General features: G+C 40.6%; 1 protein-coding gene across 2 annotated transcripts in view; it reads right to left on the bottom strand.

Moving 5' to 3' along the window:
• wdr7 (WD repeat domain 7) overlaps positions 1-23317 on the bottom strand; it is a 244008-nt gene that overhangs the window by 133578 nt on the left and 87113 nt on the right. Inside the window, exons 19-21 of one of the 2 annotated variants that reach the window (XM_061980834.2) lie at positions 18321-18461; positions 7089-7207; positions 6860-6983 (exon numbers count right to left, since the gene is read on the bottom strand). In XM_061980834.2, coding sequence (XP_061836818.2) covers positions 6860-6983; positions 7089-7207; positions 18321-18461 — 384 coding nt within the window. The remainder of the gene's footprint in view (positions 1-6859; positions 6984-7088; positions 7208-18320; positions 18462-23317) is intronic. The other variant, XM_061980833.2, reaches the window with a different exon arrangement.

The following is a 23317-nucleotide window of genomic DNA, read 5'->3' as shown; positions in this document are numbered from 1 at the left end:
TGAAATCTAAGTAAGATTAAATATCTCAAATAAGGGTGATAATTGCTTATTTTCTGTCTGATAAGATAATTCTTCTCACTAAGCAGATTTTATGTTAGAGTGTTTTACTTGTTTGTCCAAAAAATCTCCAAAACAATGTCCAAAACACACCCAGCAATGGTGCACAGGAAGGCGGGGAAGAATTCCCTACGTCCGTGTACCACTCCGTACAGCAGCGTTTTAAAAAGTCATAAATTTTACTTTTTGAAACAGATACCGATAATTTCCGATATTACATTTTAAAGCATTTATCGGCCGATAATATCGGCAGCCCGATATTATCGGACATCTCTAGTTATATACAGGTAAAAGCCAGTAAATTAGAATATTTTGAAAAACTTGATTTATTTCAGTAATTGCATTCAAAAGGTGTAACTTGTACATTATATTTATTCATTGCACACAGACTGATGCATTCAAATGTTTATTTCATTTAATTTTGATGATTTGAAGTGGCAACAAATGAAAATCCAAAATTCCGTGTGTCACAAAATTAGAATATTACTTAAGGCTAATACAAAAAAGGGATTTTTAGAAATGTTGGCCAACTGAAAAGTATGAAAATGAAAAATATGAGCATGTACAATACTCAATACTTGGTTGGAGCTCCTTTTGCCTCAATTACTGCGTTAATGCGGCGTGGCATGGAGTCGATGAGTTTCTGGCACTGCTCAGGTGTTATGAGAGCCCAGGTTGCTCTGATAGTGGCCTTCAACTCTTCTGCGTTTTTGGGTCTGGCATTCTGCATCTTCCTTTTCACAATACCCCACAGATTTTCTATGGGGCTAAGGTCAGGGGAGTTGGCGGGCCAATTTAGAACAGAAATACCATGGTCCGTAAACCAGGCACGGATAGATTTTGCGCTGTGTGCAGGCGCCAAGTCCTGTTGGAACTTGAAATCTCCATCTCCATAGAGCAGGTCAGCAGCAGGAAGCATGAAGTGCTCTAAAACTTGCTGGTAGACGGCTGCGTTGACCCTGGATCTCAAGAAACAGAGTGGACCGACACCAGCAGATGACATGGCACCCCAAACCATCACCCAACCATGCAAATTTTGCATTTCCTTTGGAAATCGAGGTCCCAGAGTCTGGAGGAAGACAGGAGAGGCACAGGATCCACGTTGCCTGAAGTCTAGTGTAAAGTTTCCACCATCAGTGATGGTTTGGGGTGCCATGTCATCTGCTGGTGTCGGTCCACTCTGTTTCCTGAGATCCAGGGTCAACGCAGCCGTCTATCAGCAAGTTTTAGAGCACTTCATGCTTCCTGCTGCTGACCTGCTCTATGGAGATGGAGATTTCAAGTTCCAACAGGACTTGGCGCCTGCACACAGCGCAAAATCTACCCGTGCCTGGTTTACGGACCATGGTATTTCTGTTCTAAATTGGCCCGCCAACTCCCCTGACCTTAGCCCCATAGAAAATCTGTGGGGTATTGTGAAAAGGAAGATGCAGAATGCCAGACCCAAAAACGCAGAAGAGTTGAAGGCCACTATCAGAGCAACCTGGGCTCTCATAACACCTGAGCAGTGCCAGAAACTCATCGACTCCATGCCACGCCGCATTAACGCAGTAATTGAGGCAAAAGGAGCTCCAACCAAGTATTGAGTATTGTACATGCTCATATTTTTCATTTTCATACTTTTCAGTTGGCCAACATTTCTAAAAATCCCTTTTTTGTATTAGCCTTAAGTAATATTCTAATTTTGTGACACACGGAATTTTGGATTTTCATTTGTTGCCACTTCAAATCATCAAAATTAAATGAAATAAACATTTGAATGCATCAGTCTGTGTGCAATGAATAAATATAATGTACAAGTTACACTTTTTGAATGCAATTACTGAAATAAATCAAGTTTTTCAAAATATTCTAATTTACTGGCTTTTACCTGTATATTCTTCATTTTTTTCTGTATGGGGCCCTCTGGGGAAAATGTTTAGGTTCAAGGCTAATAAAGCGTGCTGGAAATCAAAAGCTCTGAATCAAACAAAACTGCTTTTCAAGAGGACCAGGATGATTTACAGAACATAAATCAGACAAACTCTACTTCATAGGATCAACAGGGGTTGAGAAAGACAATATCTGGAGGTTAACAGCAGACACCTGCTTGCACAGGTTTACGTTCAAATCGCATCTCCAGAGATTTAAACACGTTATTTCCAATGATAATCCAGGATTTCCAGGACAAGAACCCATCTTTTCGTCTGTTTCAATCCTGTTGTGCTGTGTACAGATCAAATTCAATGACCCTCTGACCTCACTCTATCTAACCCTCAGCGTTCCCTCCCCCATATGTCCTCCCTCTTCCCCTGGGGTCACCCGTCCATCACTTCCCTACCTCCCCTGCCTGCGGTACTGCTGTGGTAACACAACACTGACTGGTACCCATTTCCATGACAACTGTTCCCCTGAGAACCTCCCCCAGCATCCTCAGCAACTACAAGGCAAGTCTTGAACACAGATCCACACATAGAGACACATGACATTTTAGAAGGCAGTTTCTAGTCAAATAGGACAGAGATGAACATTTCTTCTCATCATAAGGTCTAACTATAGAACAGATTGGGATATAAAGCATACAGAAATGTTCAAAAGACAGAAAGGGAAGAAACACAAAGATGCATAACAAAACGTGCTTTAGGCAAACTGAGGCAGTGATTAGTAAAAGTCTACGATGCTAAACAACTGATCAACCAAGCATGCAACAATTAACCAGGGGGGAAAAAAAGCATTGGGTGTTAATAAAATAAACAACATAAGAACGAAATAGAAGAACACATCGGCATCTGCAAAGCATTTGAATTTGTGAGGTCGTCATGTTAAGAGTGGATTACTGTATTTTGGTTACTTATTGACAGTGGATACCTATTTTTTGTTATAAATGTATGAGCATTAAAGGGGAACTGCACTTTTTTTGAAATTTTGCCTATCCTTCCCAATCATAAAAGACATGACAACGGATTTATTTATTTTTTAATGAATTTTTAATATCAAATACATTTGATCAAAAGTCAGCTTACAAGGGAGCTGTTCAATTCTGCCTATAGAGCCCCTAAAAACATTCAAACAACTCCATTAGGGTTTTATATACATAATGTAAGTACCGTATTTTCCGGACTACAAGGCGCACTTAAAATCCTTTTTTCTCGAAGTACTTTTATTTGGTACATGGTGTAATGATAAGTGTGACCAGTAGATGGCAGTCACACATAAGAGATACGTGTAGACTCCAATACGACTCAAGTAAACAACCAACATTTTATATGTTCCATTGAAAATATAGAACATTACACATGGAGCTCAAAAATCTATCAAAATGTTTTAGTACGACTTTGGTAAGCTATGAAGTCGCACCGCTTGATGGATTGTCGGCGCATTAAACATACGAGTATTATTATTGTGTGTGTATAAGGTAAGACATTATCTGGCGTTTTGTTTCGCGATACTATGCAAAACCAACTTTTCTTACCTTCTGGTACCTGTTTTTGGGATCTGCATAAAACCTGAAAAATTGTGCTCGTCCACTTTTGTAGTCGATAAGGTTCTTCTTTTTCTCTATCTTCTTGTTCCATCAATCAAAGTTTATTCATATAGCCCTTAATCACAAGTTATGGGACATTCATCCTTTGCTGTTGCCATTTCTCATATAAAGTAGTGTAAAGTTCTTACTTATATCTGTCAGTAAACTCGCCATGAAAGCGCTAAAACATACCGGTGTAGTGAGTTTACATTATTCACCCAAGGAACTTTAGTTATTAGAGAGTTCCGGTCGGACGTTTTTTTACGGGACACATTTCCGGTCTTGTTGTTGTTTCCGGATGAGGAGATGCTGCTTCGTTATTGATTGAATTAAAGTCTGAATGTCATTAAAACAGTTAGCTCCATCTTTTGACACTTCTTCCATTCACATCCTTGCACGCTACACCGCTACGACAAAGATGACGGGGAGAAGACGCTATCGAAGGTGAGCCACGCAAATAAGACCGCCCACAAAACGGCGCATCCGGAAGAGACTGTTAGAAAGTGACTTGAAGATGATCTGTAAAACATAATCTATGCAACATTTTGACCAAAGAACCACCATTACATGTTATGTAGACCCATATTTGCCAACCTTGAGACCTCCGATTTCGGGAGGTGAAGGGCTGGGGGGGGGATGTTATGGGCGTGGTTGGGGCCGTGGTTAAGAGGGGAGGAGTATAATTACAGCTAGAATTCACCAAGTCAAGTATTTCACACAAATACAAATCTCCTGACGATTGAGGGTACCCCCCCTCATGAAACAGGCCTGTAGAGATGAAATAGTCTTGTGATTTTTTTCCCACACATACATATATTGCGCTCTACTACGGTATCGAGCACTATTTTTTGGATAACCTTATTAAGACATATATATATATATATATATATATATATATATATATATAAGAAATACTTGACAAAATACTAAGTCAAGTATTTCATATATATATATATATAAAATAAATACTTGAATTTCAGTGTTCATTTATTTGCACATACACATACATATAACACTCATCTACTCATTGTTGAGTTAAGGGTTGAATTGTCCATCCTTGTTCTATTCTCTGTCACTATTTTTCGAACCATGCTGAACACCCTCTCTGATGATGCATTGCTGTGTGGCACGCACAGAAGTGCTTTCATCAAATGCACTAGATGGCAGTATTGTCCTGTTTAAGAGTGTCACAACATTGCTGTTTACGGCATACGAACTGCTTTACGGTAGACAAAAACGTGACTGCTGTTGTTGTGTGTTGTTGCAGCGCTGGGAGGACGTTAATGAAACTGCCTAACAATAAACCCACATAAGAAACCAAGAACTCGCCCTCCATCATTCTACAGTTATAACGTGATTGGGCAGGTACGCTGTTTGTATTGTGGGTTAGCGGACTCAGGTCCGCATGGACCAGAGTCCGCCTGAATTTCGGGAGAAAATTTGTCCCGGGAGGTTTTCGGGAGAGGCGCTAAATTTCGGGAGTCTCCCGGAAAATCCGGGAGGGTTGGCAAGTATGTGTAGACCACAAGGAAGTGTTTTCCATTCAGAAAAAAAATAATTATATGACTCCTTTAATGCGCCCTATAATCCAGCGCGCTTTATATATGAAAAAAGATCGAAAATAGACCATTCATCGACAGTGCGCCTTATAATCCAGTGCACCCTATGGTCCGGGAAATACGGTATATATGTAATGTAGTAACAGGCACATTTATAATAACATTTAATATTTACGTATTTTGATCATCTTAGGCATACTCAGCGCATTAATTTCAAAAACGCATCACGACATTTGCGTTCTTTTTGTCTTTATCACTGATTTCAGCTCGCTGCAGACTTTATGAGCGCCAACAAACATAATAAAACATCACTTACTGTGCAAGGTCTGCTGTCATCAGGATGCCAACTGCTAGGATGTTCATATATTCCTATTTAGATTAAAAAGGGCTCATAATCCTTGCGAAGAAACGGGTTGGGAAGGCAGGGGGAACAAGGGCTTTTCGTGTCGTTCTAGCAAGACCAGGTCCTAAATGGCTGTGAAAGTGTCCCAACTTGTTGGATTATAGTATCAACCATATACTTTCCAGGTGAGAGGCATCATTTTCAGTAGAAGCATTTAAGTCCCATCTTAAAACTCATTTGTATACTCTAGCCTTTAAATAGACCCCCCTTTTAGACGAGTTGATCTGCCGTTTCTTTTCTTTTCTCCTCTGCTCCCCTCTTCCTTGTGGAGGAGGGGGGGCACAGGTCCGGTGGCCATGGATGAAGTGCTGGCTGTCCAGAGTCGGGACCCGGGGTGGACCGCTCGCCTGTGCATCGGCTGGGAACATCTCTGCGCTGCTGACCCGTCTCCGCTCGGGATGGTGTCCTGCTGGCCCCACTATGGACTGGACTCTCACAATATTATGTCAGACCCACTCGACATCCATTGCATTCGGTCTCCCCTAGAGGGGAGGAGGGTTACCCACATATGCGGTCCTCTCCAAGGTTTCTCATAGTCATTCACATCGACGTCCCACTGGGGTGAGTTTTTCCTTGCCCTTATGTGGGCTTTGTACCGAGGATGTCGTTGTGGCTTGTGCAGCCCTTTGAGACACTTGTGATGTAGGGCTATATAAATAAACATTGATTGATTGATTGATTGATCATTTATGATCTACAATAAACTTACAGGGAGCAGGGAAGCGAGGAAACAGCAGACCACTTGATGATGTAAACATAGGGAAAAACGGAAGAGATTACGTCATCGCTATAGTTTGTATAACAATATCACCAATACTTGGTTAATATTTAAGTCACAAAATGTAAATTGAGTATTGTTGGCGCTTTTTGATTGGTTATCAGATTTTATGGGCGGGATTGTAGAGCTCCCATTGGCACTTTTATTTATGTTTATTTAATATTTAGAATGTTTTTTTGTTTTTTTTTAAATCCATCTGTCGTCATGTCTTTTACGATTGTGAACAATAGAGAACATTCCAAAAAAAGTGCAGTCCCCTTAAAGAATATTCAAACATCTAACAGTTTTTGTATTTCCTTTGAGAAAAAACATTGAGATTGACCATGCATCCCTGAATTGAGTGTATTGATCTATAGAGGTGCACTGTATGCTACTTATTAGCTTTTAGGGTAATGTCCCTCTATCCAAATTAACTACAAGATTTTATGTATGTGACTAAATCTGGCTTCTCTGATCATTTTACACTGTGTTCTCTTCAAAGTGTTGGGCGTTCAAGGGAACAGGTTTTATTCTGAGACAAGCCAAAATTATATGTGGCAACATAATCCTTGACTACTTACGGGAGCTGACTGTGTCCACATATTGAGGAAGATAAGGAGCCCACATATCAATAGTGTCCTTACGCCCCGATTGACCGATCCTTCTCAACTCAGCCAACAGTAAAGCTTGGGATGCTTCCCGTACCTAAAAGAGGAAGGTGGATTCAGTAAGTGCAAAGGTTTTCAAGTATGCATTAAAAACAGTTGTAGTAAATGGTTGATTGTTGTATACAACTGCAGTCATTTTTACCTCCAGACAACGGTCCTGCCATCTCCTTGCCAGCATCTCTAGTAAAGGGGGTCGGAACTTATCTAGGCCCAGAAGGTCAGGGAGCATAACACAGTGCATTGCTGCCAGCTGGCTCCAACCTGCAAACACACACAGGTGACAGAAGAGACAGCAAGGAGAGGACTGGTTAGAAAAAAAAAAATATATATATATATATAAACATATACAAACCCCGTTTCCATATGAGTTGGGAAATTGTGTTAGATGTAAATATAAACGGAATACAATGATTTGCAAATCATTTTCAACCCATATTCAGTTGAATATGCTACAAAGACAACATATTTGATGTTCAAACTGATAAACTTTTTTTTTTTTTTTTTTGCAAATAATCATTAACTTTAGAATTTGATGCCAGCAACACATGACAAAGAAGTTGGGAAAGGTGGCAATAAATACTGATAAGGTTGAGGAATGCTCATCAAACACTTATTTGGAACATCCCACAGGTGAACAGGCAAATTGGGAACAGGTGGGTGCCATGATTGGGTATAAAAGTAGATTCCATGAAATGCTCAGTCATTCACAAACAAGGATGGGGCGAGGGTCACCACTTTGTCAACAAATGCGTGAGCAAATTGTTGAACAGTTTAAGAAAAACCTTTCTCAACCAGCTATTGCAAGGAATTTAGGGATTTCACCATCTACGGTGCGTAATATCATCAAAGGGTTCAGAGAATCTGGAGAAATCACTACACCTAAGCAGCTAAGCCCGTGACCTTCGATCCCTCAGGCTGTACTGCATCAACAAGCGACATCAGTGTGTAAAGGATATCACCACATGGGCTCAGGAACACTTCAGAAACCTACTGTCAGTAACTACAGTTGGTCGCTACATCTGTAAGTGCAAGTTAAAACTCTCCTATGCAAGGCGAACACCGTTTATCAACAACACCCAAAAACGCCGTCGGCTTCGCTGAGCCTGAGCTCATCTAAGATGGACTGATACAAAGTGGAAAAGTGTTCTGTGGTCTGACGAGTCCACATTTCAAATTGTTTTTGGAAACTGTGGACGTCGTGTCCTCCGGACCAAAGAGGAAAAGAACCATCCGGATTGTTATAGGCGCAAAGTTGAAAAGCCAGCATCTGTGATGGTATGGGGGTGTATTAGTGCCCAAGACATGGGTAACTTACACATCTGTAAAGGGGCCATTAATGTTGAAAGGTACATACAGGTTTTGGAGCAACATATGTTGCCATCCAAGCAACGTTACCATGGACGCCCCTGCTTATTTCAGCAAGACAATGCCAAGCCACGTGTTACATCAACGTGGCTTCATAGTAAAAGAGTGCAGGTACTAAACTGGCCTACCTGTAGTCCAGACCTGTCTCCCATTGAAAATGTGTGGCGCATTATGAAGCCTAAAATACCACAACGGAGACCCCCGGACTGTTGAACAACTTAAGCTGTACATCAAGCAAGAATGGGAAAGAATTCCACCTGAGAAGCTTCAAAAATGTGTCTCCTCAGTTCCCAAACGTTTACTGAGTGTTGTTAAAAGGAAAGGCCATGTAACAGTGGTGAACATGCCCTTTCCCAACTACTTTGGCACGTGTTGCAGCCATGAAATTGTACGTTAATTATTATTTGCAAAAAATAAATAAAGTTTATGAGTTTGAACATCAAATATCTTGTCTTTGTAGTGCATTGAATAGAATATGGGTTGAAAAGGATTTGCAAATCATTGTATTCCGTTTATATTTACATCTAACACAATTTCCTAACTTATATGGAAACGGGTTTTGTACACAGTATATAAGTCAAACCTGCACATTCATATACAGAACCTCACTGCGGTCATATTGGGGTAAAATTGACTATTTCTACTGAGAATCAGAGGAAAACATTATTTACAAGGTTCATGCATTGTCATCAGTGTCAAAAATAAACCAGGTGTTAGAAATACTAAACATAATCCAAAAAAACTAGCTGCATTCTAATTTTTACATGACAGTAGTGTGGTTCTCATATGCAGGCACACACACAGACCAAGTATACAATTCTTGAATTAGAACACAGCGTTAACATGACTGGGAGGGTAACTGACATCGTTAGCAATGCCTTGGTGAGACTTCAGTTATTATTTTCCAGAACCAAAGTATCAGTGTTTTTTTTATGAAACATGACAAACAAACGGTGTAACATTGCGTTGTTGATAGCACTTGACAATGGAAATGGTCTAATCTTGAATACCCATGTTGGAATGTATTTGAACCAAAGTACATAAAAACCACAGAGCATTGCTTGAAGACTTTCAAGGACTCAATGTGCTGTGACAATCGGAGTAAAAGCAATAGCCCATACCCGTGTCCGTTTACAAACACAAATCCATCTTTACATGAAGGGCGCATTGATGATACTAAACATAAACCAAGCACCTTACTCATTCACATATATTGTTCAAATATATGGTTTCTGAAGAGCATATATCAACAGTTGGATGTAAAATGTGTCTGTTTGATATGGATGCTCAATCAAAGAAAATAACTTACATTCAAATGCTTTTATAAAAGACACAGAATAAACTTACCTCTACCGTTTGAATATATTTCCGAAAAGGAAATATATACATATATTGTTCATCAATGGAAAGTTTGACAGAATTGACATTCACACGGTAAAAGGACCTATACTCACCTGTTCGACCACAATACTATTCTGAATCCAAGAAAAAAAAATTAGTTCTTTGAGATGTAATTGTTGTAGAATTGTGTATCACATTCAAATGACAAAATAAATATAACCCTCAAGCTATTAAACATAAAAACAATCAGCGGTTACAGTTTCTTCTGAAATAACACAGTTGTCTGTAATGATGAACAACTATCCCGAGGGCAACTTGTAACTAATTGTCCCAGTAATGCCTCTGTGTAGAGAAACTTGAGTAGTATGAACAGTGGCAGGACTTGGTTGGCAGCTACAACACACTGCATTGCCTTGTTTTTGGTGACTGGGTGGCGTTTCCTTAGGGTTCTGGTACAATGAAATCACAGTTTGGAAGATACATTATGTAGGGGCCTACAGTACAGTATATGTATATGCATTAGAGATGCGCGGATAGGCAATTATTTCATCCGCAACCGCATCACAAAAGTCGTCAACCATCCGCATCCACCTGAACTAACATTTAATCAAAACCGCACCCGCCCGTTGTTATATATCTAATATAGACGATGCAAGGCATTAGTGAGGTTATAAAGCTTTTGCCTGTTAAAGAAAGGAGACTGATCCAATGCAGAGACATTCAATGCGTGCCACGCTGTCACGGCCCAGACGCACACTAGTGCGCAATCATCTGGGAGCCGCGCTGAGCGCACCTCCAAGCGCACTCGCGCCACTCAAACTGCTGCAGGCAGCTGCGTTCTATCTTGTTTTAACATCCTGTGGCACTCTTCTGGGATCACGGCGGACGAAACTGCTCATGCTCAGGGTGTTTGTGGAGATTCGGGGTTTTGCACAAATGTGATGCACCATGTTAGATGTCCCGGTTTTGTGACTGTCGTAGACATAAACAGCGTCGCAGCTCTTGCAAATCACGTAGCCAGCATTACTATCATCCTGATTTACAACCTCATAAAAACGAGTCCACGCTGAACTTTTCTGGCCTTTTTTTCCCCTGGTCTCTAGTATTCCCTTTTTTAGTTTGTCGCGTACCACGTTTGCTGCCGGCGTTGCCATCTCTTTTTTTTTTCTTCTTCTGTTGTGGTATATGCAGCAGGTGCCTGCTCGTTTTTCGTATGTGGGTAACAACATTTAACTATGTATATATATTTCCGAATTGGTTTAACTGCCACCCGCCTGAATCTATTTAAAATCTAATTTTTTTTTTATTTCAACCGCCCGACCCGACCCGCGGATAAAATCTAATTTTTTTTTATTTCAACCGCCCGACCCGCGGATAATCCGCGGTTGTGTCCGCAAACCGCGCATCTCTAATATGCATATACCGTATTTTTCGGACTATAAGTCGCACCGGCCGAAAATGCATAATAGAAGGAAAAAAATATATATAAGGCGCACTGGAGTATAAGTCGCATTTTTGGGGGAAATTCATTTGATAAAAGCCAACATCAACAATAGACATTTGAAAGGCAATTTAAAATAAATAAAGAATACTGAACAACAGGCTGAATAAGTGTTCGTTATATGAGGCATAAATAACCAACTGGTATGTTAACGTAACATATTATGGTAAGAGTCATTCAAATAACTATAACATATAGAACATGCTATACGTTTACCAAACAATCTGTCACTCCTAATCGCTAAATCCGACGAAATCTTATACGTCTAGTCTCTTACGTGAATGAGCTAAATAATATTATTTGATATTTTACGGTAATGTGTTAATAATTTCACATATAAGTCGCTCCTGAGTATAAGTCACACCCCCGGCCAAACTATGAAAAAAACTGCGACTTATAGTCCGAAAAATACGGTATGTACCATTTGATCTGGCTCAAGTATCTCCGGTGACTTGCAGTGATAAAAATCGGAGTCTTGTTCACGAGTGGGGGAAGAGTGGATCGTGAGATCGACAGGCGGATCGGTGCGGCGTCTTCAGTAATGCGGACGCTGTATCGATCCGTTGTGGTGAAGAAGGAGCTGAGCCGGAAGGCAAAGCTCTCGATTTACCGGTCGATCTACGTTCCCATCCTCACCTATGGTCATGAGCTTTGGGTCATGACCGAAAAGGACAAGATCACGGGTACAAGCGGTCGGAATGAGTTTCCTTCGCCGGGTGGCGGGGCTCTCCCTTAGAGATAGGGTGAGAAGCTCTGTCATCCGGGGGGAGCTCAAAGTAAAGCCGCTGCTCCTCCACATCGAGAGGAGCCAGATGAGGTGGTTCGGGCATCTGGTCAGGATGCCACCCGAACGCCTCCCTAGAAAGGTGTTTCGGGCACGTCCGACCGGTAGGAGGCCACGGGGAAGACCCAGGACAAACTAGGAAGACTATCTCTCCCGGCTGGCCTGGGAACGCCTCGGGATCCCCCGGGAGGAGCTGGACGAAGTGGCTGGGGAGAGGGAAGTCTGGGCTTCCTTGCTTAAGCTGCTGCCCCCGCGACCCGACCTCGGATAAGCGGAAGAAGATGGATGGAATGGTAGAGGGCGGAACATCAAAATGAAAACAATAACAAGATTTCGGGGCTGTAAATCTAATTTTTTGTCATCAGTTATAGAGGTATTCAAAAAGAACATGATATATTAATTCCTTTTGACATACCAGGGCCATTAAAATGATGACTTGGCATGGAATTATTGCATATGGCTCCATAGGTATGCTTGGTCATTTATGTTGCAAAAAAATATATATATATAATCACAGAAACTAGAAGTTACATGACTTAAAAAGCCCTTAAGTGCAGTGAATCCTTTTTCAACATGACTGATGGCCTTTCTCCATCTAGAACAATAGCACCGATGAAGAAACAATTAGTATGTAAAACAGTTCAGCATATCATCAATAATTACTGTCAGTTACTTATGCTGACACTGTAAAGTCAAAATGTCATGCAAACACCCTGGGCATAAAATAAACTGAAAAATGTAAACATTCCAAAGCCCTAAAGCAAGAAAGACAAGACACCAAAAAGGGACAACGACAAACAGCACACGTGCTAATAAAAGACAACACACCAGTAAATAGGTTTGTGGTCAATGCACTCTCAAACGAATCATCTCAAGACAAGTTTGGGCTACAGTTGCACTATGATGGGAATTTGAAAACAGATACTTTGATGTAACATTTTAAAGTTTTTATACATATAGGTGGTTTTTGGACTACTGATGAGTTCCGTTCCGACTGCTATCTAAGTCAATTTTTAGTAAGTCAGAATTTTTACCAAAATTTTACCTATAGTAACAGTTTGGTCTTTGTTCATACTTCAGGTAAATTAAATAGTTTTGCCCATATGTGACATGTATCTAATATTTGTATTTTAATTCCAATTTAAAAAAATCTGACCCAGGCCTCTTTCGTATGTGGCTATAAATCGGATATGCAGTCTGATCGATCGGGTCACATTTATCCTACCAATACATCATTAAAAAGCGATAAACATAGTCATAGTTCCACGCCAAAATAGAATGCTGCAAAAAATAAATAGTTGACAAATGAGCTGAAAATAGGCAAAAGGAAGATGTTTTAGAACTCATGTCAACGTTCTACCATTCCTGGCTCCATTCAACTGCAAATGCCAAAATTATTGCACAGTTCCTTTATAGTCTACGCCAGGGATGCTCACACTTTTTCGGCAGGCGAGCTACTTTTAAATTGATCAAGTCGTGGGGATCTACCTCATTCATATATATACTTTATATTTACTTATTTATGAAATATATGTTTTTGTTAACAAGTTAAAGGTGTTTAATGATAATGCAAGCATGTTTAACACATATAGTTAATATTGTTAAAAAATTAAAGGTGTTTAATGATAATACAAGTATGTTTAATACATATAGTTAATATTGTTAAAAAATTAAAGGTGTTTAATGATAATACAAGTATGTTTAATACATATAGTTAATATTGTTAACAAGTTAAAGGTGTTTAAAGATAATGCAAGCATATAGTTAATATTGTTAACAAAATAAAGGTGTTTAATGATAATACAAGCATGTTTAACACATAGTTAATATTGTTAATAAATTAAAGGTGTTTAATGATAATACAAGAATGTTTAATACATAGTTAATATTGTTAACAACTTAAAGGTGTTTAAAGATAATACAAGCATGTTTAACACATATAGTTAATATTGTTAATAAGTTAAAGGTGTTTAAAGATAATACAAGAATGTTTAATACATATAGTTAATATTGTTAACAATTTAAAGGTGTTTAAAGATAATACAAGCATGTTTAACACATAGTTAATATTGTTAATAAGTTAAAGGTGTTTAAAGATAATACAAGCATGTTTAACACATATAGATTCCTTTCTTTCATGAAGACAAGAATATAAGTTGGTGTGTTACCTGATTCTGATGACTTGCATTGATTATGCAGTGGTGCTGATAAGGTCCGCATTTTCGAATGGAGGAGAAAAAAAGTCCTCCTTTCTGTCCAATACCACATGAAAGTGGTTGGTTTTTGGCATCTTATTTGTCCAGCTTCCGTACTCCTTTGTATACACTTTACAAGAAATACATTGTCGGCAAACTCCGTAGCTTGCTAGCTTGTGCACGCCAGCTTTCTGAGACTCTTATTTTGTTAGCGCAACTGTGCAGTCGGTCTTTGGAGTTTTGACGACAGGTACGGCGCCAGAGTCTGTTGAAATAAAGTGTTTCTCGCCTTCCAGTCGGTAATTTTAATGAGCTGGCAGCAGCCAGCGTCATCTCAGAAGACCCTCGGGTGCCGTGAATGTCAATCAAGTGACGAAAGTGACGTCATAGTGAAGATTTATGATCGCTCATTTTTAGGACTATTTTTTTAATGCCTGGCTGGTGATCGACTGACACACCCTCCGAGATCGACCGGTAGCTCGCGATCGACGTAATGAGCACCCCTGGTCTACGCCAAATAATTTGGTGAAGAAAAATGTTAAACACAATCCTGGAAATTGCCACAAATGCACTAGAACTGACACCTACCAGAGAGTTCAGGTACCCATTCTGTTCACATTGGAAAAATTATATACAGTATATATATTTTTAATGTGAACGACTACATAAGTACACTATATTGCTAAAAGTATTTGGCCACCTGCCTTGACTCACATATGAACTTGAAGTGCCATCCCATTCTTAATCAATCAATATGATGTCAGTCCACATTTTGCAGCTATTACAGCTTCAACTCTTCTGGGAAGGCTGTCCACAAGGTTGCGGAGTGTTTTTATAGGAATTTTTAACCATTCTTCCAAAAGCGCATTTGTGAGGTCACACACTGACGTTGGTGGAGAAGGCCTGGCTCTCAGTCTCCGTTCTAATTCATCCCAAAGGTGTTCTATCGGGTTCAGGTCAGGACTCTGTGCAGGCCAGTCAAGTTCATCCACACCAGACTCGGTCATCCATGTTTTTATGGACCTTGCTTTGTGCACTGGTGCACAGTCGTGTTGGAAGAGGAAGGGGCCCGCTCCAAACTGTTCCCACAAGGTCGGGAGCATGGAATTGTCCAAAATGTTTTGGTATCCTGGAGCATGCAAAGTTCCTTTCACTGGAACTAAGGGGCCAAGCCCAACTCCTGAAAAACAACCCCACACCATATTTCCTCCTCCACCAAATTTCACACTCGGCACAATGCAGTCCGAAATGTACCATTCTCCTGGAAACCTCCAAACCCAGACTCGTCTATCAGATTGCCAGATGGAAAAGCGTGATTCATCACTCCAGAGAAGGCGTCTCCACTGCTCTAGAGTCCAGTGGCGACGTGCTTTACACCACTGCATCTGACGCTTTGCATTGGACTTGGTGATGTATGGCTTAAAAAAGGCTGCTCGGCCATGGAAACCCATTCCATGAAGCTCTCTGCGTACTGTACGTGGGCTAAATGGAAGGTCACATGAAGTTTGGAGCTCTGTAGCAACTGACTGTGCAGAAAGTCGGCGACCTCTTTGCACTATGTACTTCAGCATCCGCTGACCCCTCTCTTGTCAGTTTACATTAGCCTACCACTTCGTGGCTGAGTTGCTGTTGTTCCCAAACTCTTCCATTTTCTTATATCAAAGCCGACAGTTGACTTTGGAATATTTAGGAGCGAGGAAATTTCACGACTGGATTTGTTGCACATTTGTCCCTATGACAGTTCCACGCTGGAAATCACTGAGAGCGGCCCATTCTTTCACAAATGTTTGTAGAAAGTCTCCATGCCTAAGTGCTGGATTTTCTACACCTGTGGTCAGGCCAAGTGATTAGGACACCTGATTCTCATCATTTGGATGGGTGGCCAAACACCTTTTGGCAATATAGTGTACAAACCCCGTTTCCATATGAGTTGGGAAATTGTGTTAGATGTAAATATAAACGGAATACAATGATTTGCGAATCATTTTCAACCCATATTCAGTTGAATATGCTACAAATTTACATATTTGATGTTCAAACTGATAAACATTTTTTTTTTACAAATAATCATTAACTTTAGAAATTGATGCCAGCAACGCATGACAAAGAAGTTGGGAAAGGTGGCAATAAATACTGATAAAGTTGAGGAATGCTCATCAAACACTTATTTGGAACATCCCACAGGTGAACAGGCAAATTGGGAACAGGTGGGTGCCATGATTGGGTATAAAAGTAGATTCCATGAAATGCTCAGTCATTCACAAACAAGGATGGGGCGAGGGTCACCACTTTGTCAACAAATGCGTGAGCAAATTGTTGAACAGTTTAAGAAAAACCTTTCTCAACCAGCTATTGCAAGGAATTTAGGGATTTCACCATCTACGGTCCGTAATATCCTCAAAGGGTTCAGAGAATCTGGAGAAATCACTCCACGTAAGCAGCTAAGCCCGTGACCTTCGATCCCTCAGGCTGTACTGCATCAACAAGCGACATCAGTGTGTAAAGGATATCACCACATGGGCTCAGGAACACTTCAAAAACCCACTGTCAGTAACTACAGTTGGTCGCTACATCTGTAAGTGCAAGTTAAAACTCTCCTATGCAAGGCGAAAACAGTTTATCAACAACACCCAGAAACTCTGTCGGCTTCGCTGGGCCTGAGCCCATCTTAGATGGACTGATACAAAGTGGAAAAGTGTTCTGTGGTCTGACGAGTCCACATTTTAAATTGTTTTTGAGAACTGTGGAAGTCGTGTCCTCCGGACCAAAAAGGAAAAGAACCATCCGGATTGTTATAGGCTCAAAGTTGAAAAGCCAGCATCTGTGATGGTATGGGGGTGTATTAGTGCCCAAGATATGGGTAACTTACACATCTGTGAAGACACCATTAATGCTGAAAGGTACATACAGGTTTTGGAGCAACTTATGTTGCCATTTAAGCAACGTTATCATGGACGCCCCTGCTTATTTCAGCAAGACAATGCCAAGCCACGCGTTACATCAACGTGGCTTCATAGTAAAAGAGTGCGGGTACTAGGACTGGCCTGTCTGTAGTCCAGACCTGTCTCCTATTGAAAATGTGTGGCGCATTATGAAGCCTAAAATACCACAACGGAGACCCCCGGACTGTTGAACAACTTAAGCTGTACATCAAGCAAGAATGGGAAAGAATTCCACCTGAGAAGCTGAAAAAATGTGTCTCCTCAGTTCCCAAACGTTTACTGAGTGTTGTTAAAAGGAAAGGCCATGTAACACAGTGGTGAACATGCCCTTTCCCAACTACTTTGGCACGTGTTGCAGCCATGAAATTCTAAGTTAATTATTATTTGCAAAAAATAAATAAAGTTTATGAGTTTGAACATCAAATATCTTGTCTTTGTAGTGCAATCAATTGAATATGGGTTGAAAAGGATTTGCAAATCATTGTATTCTGTTTATATTTACATCTAACACAATTTCCCAACTCATATGGAAACGGCTGCGATAAGGTGGCGACTTGTCCAGGGTGTACCCCGCCTTCCGCCCGATTGTAGCTGAGATAGGCTCCAGCGCCCCTCGCGACCCCAAAGGGAATAAGCGGTAGAAAATGGATGGATGGATATGGAAACGGGTTTTGTATATTGAAATCAACAAAAAATCGGAATTAGGCAGTGTGAATGTAGCATTAGTCTCTCACACCCTGCACAGATCACACTAATTCATAACCGTAATTATCTTTTTGTACAGTATCGATCATTTATGGGAGTGCGTTTGTAACCACGGAAACATCATAAAACATGGACCACCTTTACTGTATTTGGATCACTGTTTTAACTGACTGGTTTGGAAGTGAATTGACCAGAGCTATTAACAAGGAGTAGGTTTAGTAGGTAGACATACACAACTGTAGACCAAAACAGGACAAAGGCGAGGAAAAACAACTGAGCTAGATAGACACCGACGTAAAGCATGTAGCATGGTAGACGTAAGACTGAGGTCAAAGACGCAAAACAGCACAAAAATAATGAAAACTAATTAAATGTTCAGAGGGCATGGCAGCGTAAATAATACACTTATAAACAGGAGAAGAGGAATGAAAGGGAGGAGCTCAAAATAGGGAGGAAGAAGAGAATCTACAAGTATAAGTGGGTGAATAAAGAATAGAGCTGGAAGAATCCCATAAGCTGTACCCGTCAGCTCAGTCAGTACCTTCATTGACTGAGGGGATGTTATGAGAGGCGGGACCGGGGCTGGGGGAGCCGGGGGCCCTCTGAGGAGGAACCCCAGGGGCCCCCAACGGCCTGCCAGTTGTAGCAGAAACGCTGGAGCTGGCTGCGGTGGCTACAGCAGCTTGTGAAGGAAGAAGAAGGAGAAAAAAATAGTGAAGAAGGAAGGAAGACGTTAGAAAGATGTGACTTCTATACAGAGACACAAAGAACATGTACTGTGGAGGAGAGAGAAGCAGTCAAGGGAGGAAGATTTTACAAAAATACTGATAAATAAGGCATAAAGGTGTCATAATAAAATCAAATATGTTGATACAGTTTGCGAACAGCAACATCAAATTCAAGAAATATCATTGAGGTTAGCTAATTTTACTCGTTTTGGAAAGTCTTGACAAGCCAAATGTTCTTGTTCTATTGGCAGATCATTTTGCTTAGTTCAAATAAAATACCCCTAATTTTTTATTTTTTTTTCTTGTTTTTGAACACTGACTTTTTGCAGTGTAACGTGCATGTGCATGAGAGCACTACCATTAGCCAAATATGACGGAAGTGGGCCTAAGCATTGGTAAGATTGGCATACGCCCAGAGAGGGTGTCGAAAAAGAAAGAAGACCCAGCTCGACGTCTATACCGTCAAGCTTGCATGGACAGACAAGATCAGTTCTGGAGAAAAGTTTTATGGTCAGACCAGACAAATATTACAATGACAAAAAGTATAGAGGAGTCAATATGAGGCTTTCAAACCTTAGAACACTGCAGCAAATGCCAAGCATTTTGGTGGTAGCATCATGCTGTATAGCTGTTTTGGTGCTAGTAGTATTGGTGCACAAAGTGGGTTAAATCCATACTTGCCAACCCTCCCGGATTTTCCGGGAGACTCCCGAAATTCAGCGCCTCTCCCGAAAACCTCCCGGAATTCAGGCGGAGCTGGAGGCCACGCCCCCTCCAGGTTTATTGTTAGGCAGTTTCGTTAACGTACTCCCAGCACGGCAACAACACACAACAACAGCAGTCACGTTTTCGTCTACCGTAAAGCAGTTTGTCTGCCGTAAACAGTTGACACTCTTAAACAGGACAATACTGCCATCTACTGTACATGCATATGTGACATTAACATCTAGGGCTTTTAGAGAGTGCAGTGCACAACTGCGCACACAACAAGGAGATGAAGCAGAATGCATCATCAGAGAGGGTGTTCAGCATGGTTAGAAAAATAGTGACAGAGAATAGAACAAGGATGGACAATTCAACCCTTAACTCAACAATGAGTAGATGAGTGTTATGTGTGTGTACCGGTATATGTGTAAATAAATGAACACTGAAATTCAAGTATTTCTTTTATATATATATATATATATATATATATAATAAAATAAATATATATATATATATATATATATATATATATATATATATATATATATATATATATATATATATATATATATAATAATAACTGGGATTTATATAGCGCTTTTCTAAGTACCCAAAGTCGCTTTACATGTAGAACCCATCAATCATTCACACCTGGTGGTGGTAAGCTACTTTCATAGCCACAGCTGCCCTGGGGTAGACTGACGGAAGCGTGGCTGCAATTTGCGCCAACGGCCCCTCCGACCACCACCTATCATTCATCATTCAATTCACCGGTGTGAGTGGCACCGGGGGCAAAGGGTGAAGTGTCCCGCCCAAGGACACAACGGCAGTGATTTTTTTTGGATGGTAAGAGGCGGGGAGCGAACCTGCAACCCTCAGGTTTCTGGCACGGTTGCTCTACCCACTACGCCATGCCGCCCAATATATATATATATATATATATATATATATATATAGCTAGAATTCACTGAAAGTCAAGTAGTCAAGTATTTCTTATATATATATATATATATATATATATATATATATATATATATGAAATACTTGACTTGGGGAATTCTAGCTGTAAATATACTCCTCCCCTCTTAACCACGCCCCCCCCCTACCCACCCCCGACCATGCCCCCCGCCACCCCCACCCCCCACCTCCCGAAATCGGAGGTCTCAAGGTTGGCAAGTATGGTTAAATCGAAGAATAGGACTACCTCCAAATTCTTTAAAATCAATTTAAAGTTAACAGTGACACAACTTTGAGTGTTCCAACATGAAAATGATGTCCAACACCTCAAAACTGCTTTTGGAATGAACAAAGCAAGTTAAATTTTAAACTTCTCGACTTCCGACTACATCCTGTCGATATTGTCAGATTGAAAAATAACGCTGCATTCCCCCTACATTTTTTTTTTAGGAAACATGAGATCATCACCTGGAACATTTCAAATGGTGATCAACACATTCATAACAATTGAAGAAATAAGGGAGATAAGTAGCCTACGCAACAGAAGAATGTTTTTCAGTGTCAGAGAAAAGGAACAAGGTAAGTCACAGATAGACATGACATTAATGTCGCTGAAAATACAGAAAGAGAGGAAAACAGATTAGAAAAATAAATAACTTTCTCCAAAAGCAGATGACTGACCAAATCAAAACAAATCGAAGCAGGAGACAAAGGTTTAAACTCTGTCACTATAAAAAAAACAACACATATATGTTTCTGTTTTCAACATAGGGTTGCAATTAGTTATACCAGTGCCAAAGACAAGAGTGAGTTGTTGAGTGCATTGGGCTGTGTGAGAAATTTCACATCACTCCAACTTCTGGAGACAAACATTGGGATGCAATAACAGCGCTAACATGTGGTGTACTATCAAAAATAGACCATTCATCGGCAGTGCGCCTTATAAGCCGGTGCGCCCTATGGTCCGGAAAATACGGTGCTTTTGAGCGCCTTTTTCTTGCTTTGTTGGAATGGTAAATCGTAACAATACTTCGAAAGAGTCTGGCTAAGTCCGCTATAAGTGATTCACTGCTTAAAGGGGAACATTATCACAATTTCAGAATGGTTAAAACCATTAAAAATCAGTTCCCAGTGGCTTATTATATTTTTCGAAGTTTTTTTCAAAATTTTACCCATCACGCAATATCCCTAAAAAAAGCTTCAAAGTGCCTGATTTTAACCATCGTTATAAACACCCGTCCATTTTCCTGTGACGTCACATAGTGAAGCCAACACAAACAAACATGGCGGAAAGAACAGCAAGCTATAGCGACATTAGCTCGGATTCAGACTCGGATTTCAGCGGCTTAGGCGATTCAACAGATTACGCATGTATTGAAACGGATGGTTGTAGTGTGGAGGCAGGTAGCGAAAACGAAATTGAAGAAGAAACTGAAGCTATTGAGCCATATCGGTTTGAACCGTATGCAAGAGAAACCGACGAAAACGACACGACAGCCAGCGACACGGGAGAAAGCGAGGACGAATTCGGCGATCGCCTTCTAACCAACGATTGGTATGTGTTTGTTTGGCATTAAAGGAAACTAACAACTATGAACTACCGTAGGTTTACAGCATATGAAATACATTTGGCAACAACATGCACTTTGAGAGTGCAGACAGCCCAATTTTCATCAATTAATATATTCTGTAGACATACCCTCATCCGCTATCTTTTCCTGAAAGCTGATCTGTCCAGTTTTGGAGTTGATGTCAGCAGGCCAGGGAAGCTAGGGTCGATATTCTTCTCTTGATCATCTTCGGTGGCATAAGGGACGGTGTGAGCCAAGACATCCAGGGGGTTTAGCTCGCTCGTCTGCGGGAACAAACTGCCGCCATTGCTTGCCATGCTACCGAGGTCCTTTGTCCCTGAATTGCTCACACACTCCGGCAGATTCAATGGGGGTCTGGCGGCGGATTTCTTTGACTTTATCGTTGGAAATGCATCTGCTTTGAGTGTCGCAGGATATCCACACATTCTTGCCATCTCTGTCGTAGCATAGCTTTCGTCGGTAAAGTGTGCGGAACAAACGTCCAATTTCTTGCCACTTTCGCATCTTTGGGCCACTGGTGCAACTTGAATCCGTCCCTGTTCGTGTTGTTACACCCTCCGACAACACACCGACGAGGCATGATGTCTCCAAGGTACGGAAAACAGTCGAAAAAACGGAAAATAACAGAGCTGATTTGACTCGGCGTTTGAGAAAATGGCGGATTGCTTCCCGATGTGACGCCACGTTGTGACGTCATCGCTCCGAGAGCGAATATTAGAAAGGCGTTTAATTCGCCAAAATTCACCCATTTAGAGTTCGGAAATCAGTTAAAAAAATATATGGTCTTTTTTCTGCAACATCAAGGTATATATTGACGCTTACATAGGTCTGGTGATAATGTTCCCCTTTAAGGCGCTGCAGGGGTGAAACTGAAGTTAATATGTTTGATAACTAGAAGAAGCATATTATAGGGGGTTAGAGTTAAAAACAATATTGGCTTTCATCAGATGAATCCATTATTTACGGTTTTGCTATAATTAGGGTAACATAACCCCGCCGAATAAATGTGATGAATTGTGTTTGTATCGCTTGTGTCAACGTTTTCATTTACGACAAGCAATTCTAAAATGCTTTCCACAACCCAAACGTCTTTTTAACACTTGTGCTGCGTTGGTAAGGAAAATATCAGTTGCATGCAAACCAATTGTGTGGCGAGACTACATGGATGTTCTTAACTAAAAACTGTCACCAGTTCGTAAGACAATTAAGATTGGTAAAGCAAAAAACTAACTTTCAACCATCAGGGGGAAACTTTTTCGTCGTTTCAGTACCGTATTTTTCGGAGTATAAGTCGCTCCGGAGTATAAGTCGCACCGGCCGAAAATGCATAATAAAGAAGGAAAAAAACATATATAAGTCACACTGGAATATAAGTCGCATTTTTTGGGGGAAATGTATTTGATAAAACCCAACAACAAGAATAGACATTTGAAAGGCAATTTAAAATAAATATGTACAGTGCATCCATTCGTAAGGTATTTACAGCCCTTCTCTTTTTCCCCATTTTGTTATTAAAGCCTTGTTCCAAAATGGAATAAATTCATTTTTTTCCTCAA

The sequence above is a fragment of the Nerophis lumbriciformis genome, linkage group LG20, assembly GCF_033978685.3.
Source record: "Nerophis lumbriciformis linkage group LG20, RoL_Nlum_v2.1, whole genome shotgun sequence".
In the NCBI taxonomy this organism is placed as follows: domain Eukaryota; kingdom Metazoa; phylum Chordata; class Actinopteri; order Syngnathiformes; family Syngnathidae; genus Nerophis; species Nerophis lumbriciformis.
The sequence above is the reverse complement of the archived record's forward strand: the minus strand, read 5'-3'. Positions and strand labels throughout refer to the sequence as shown.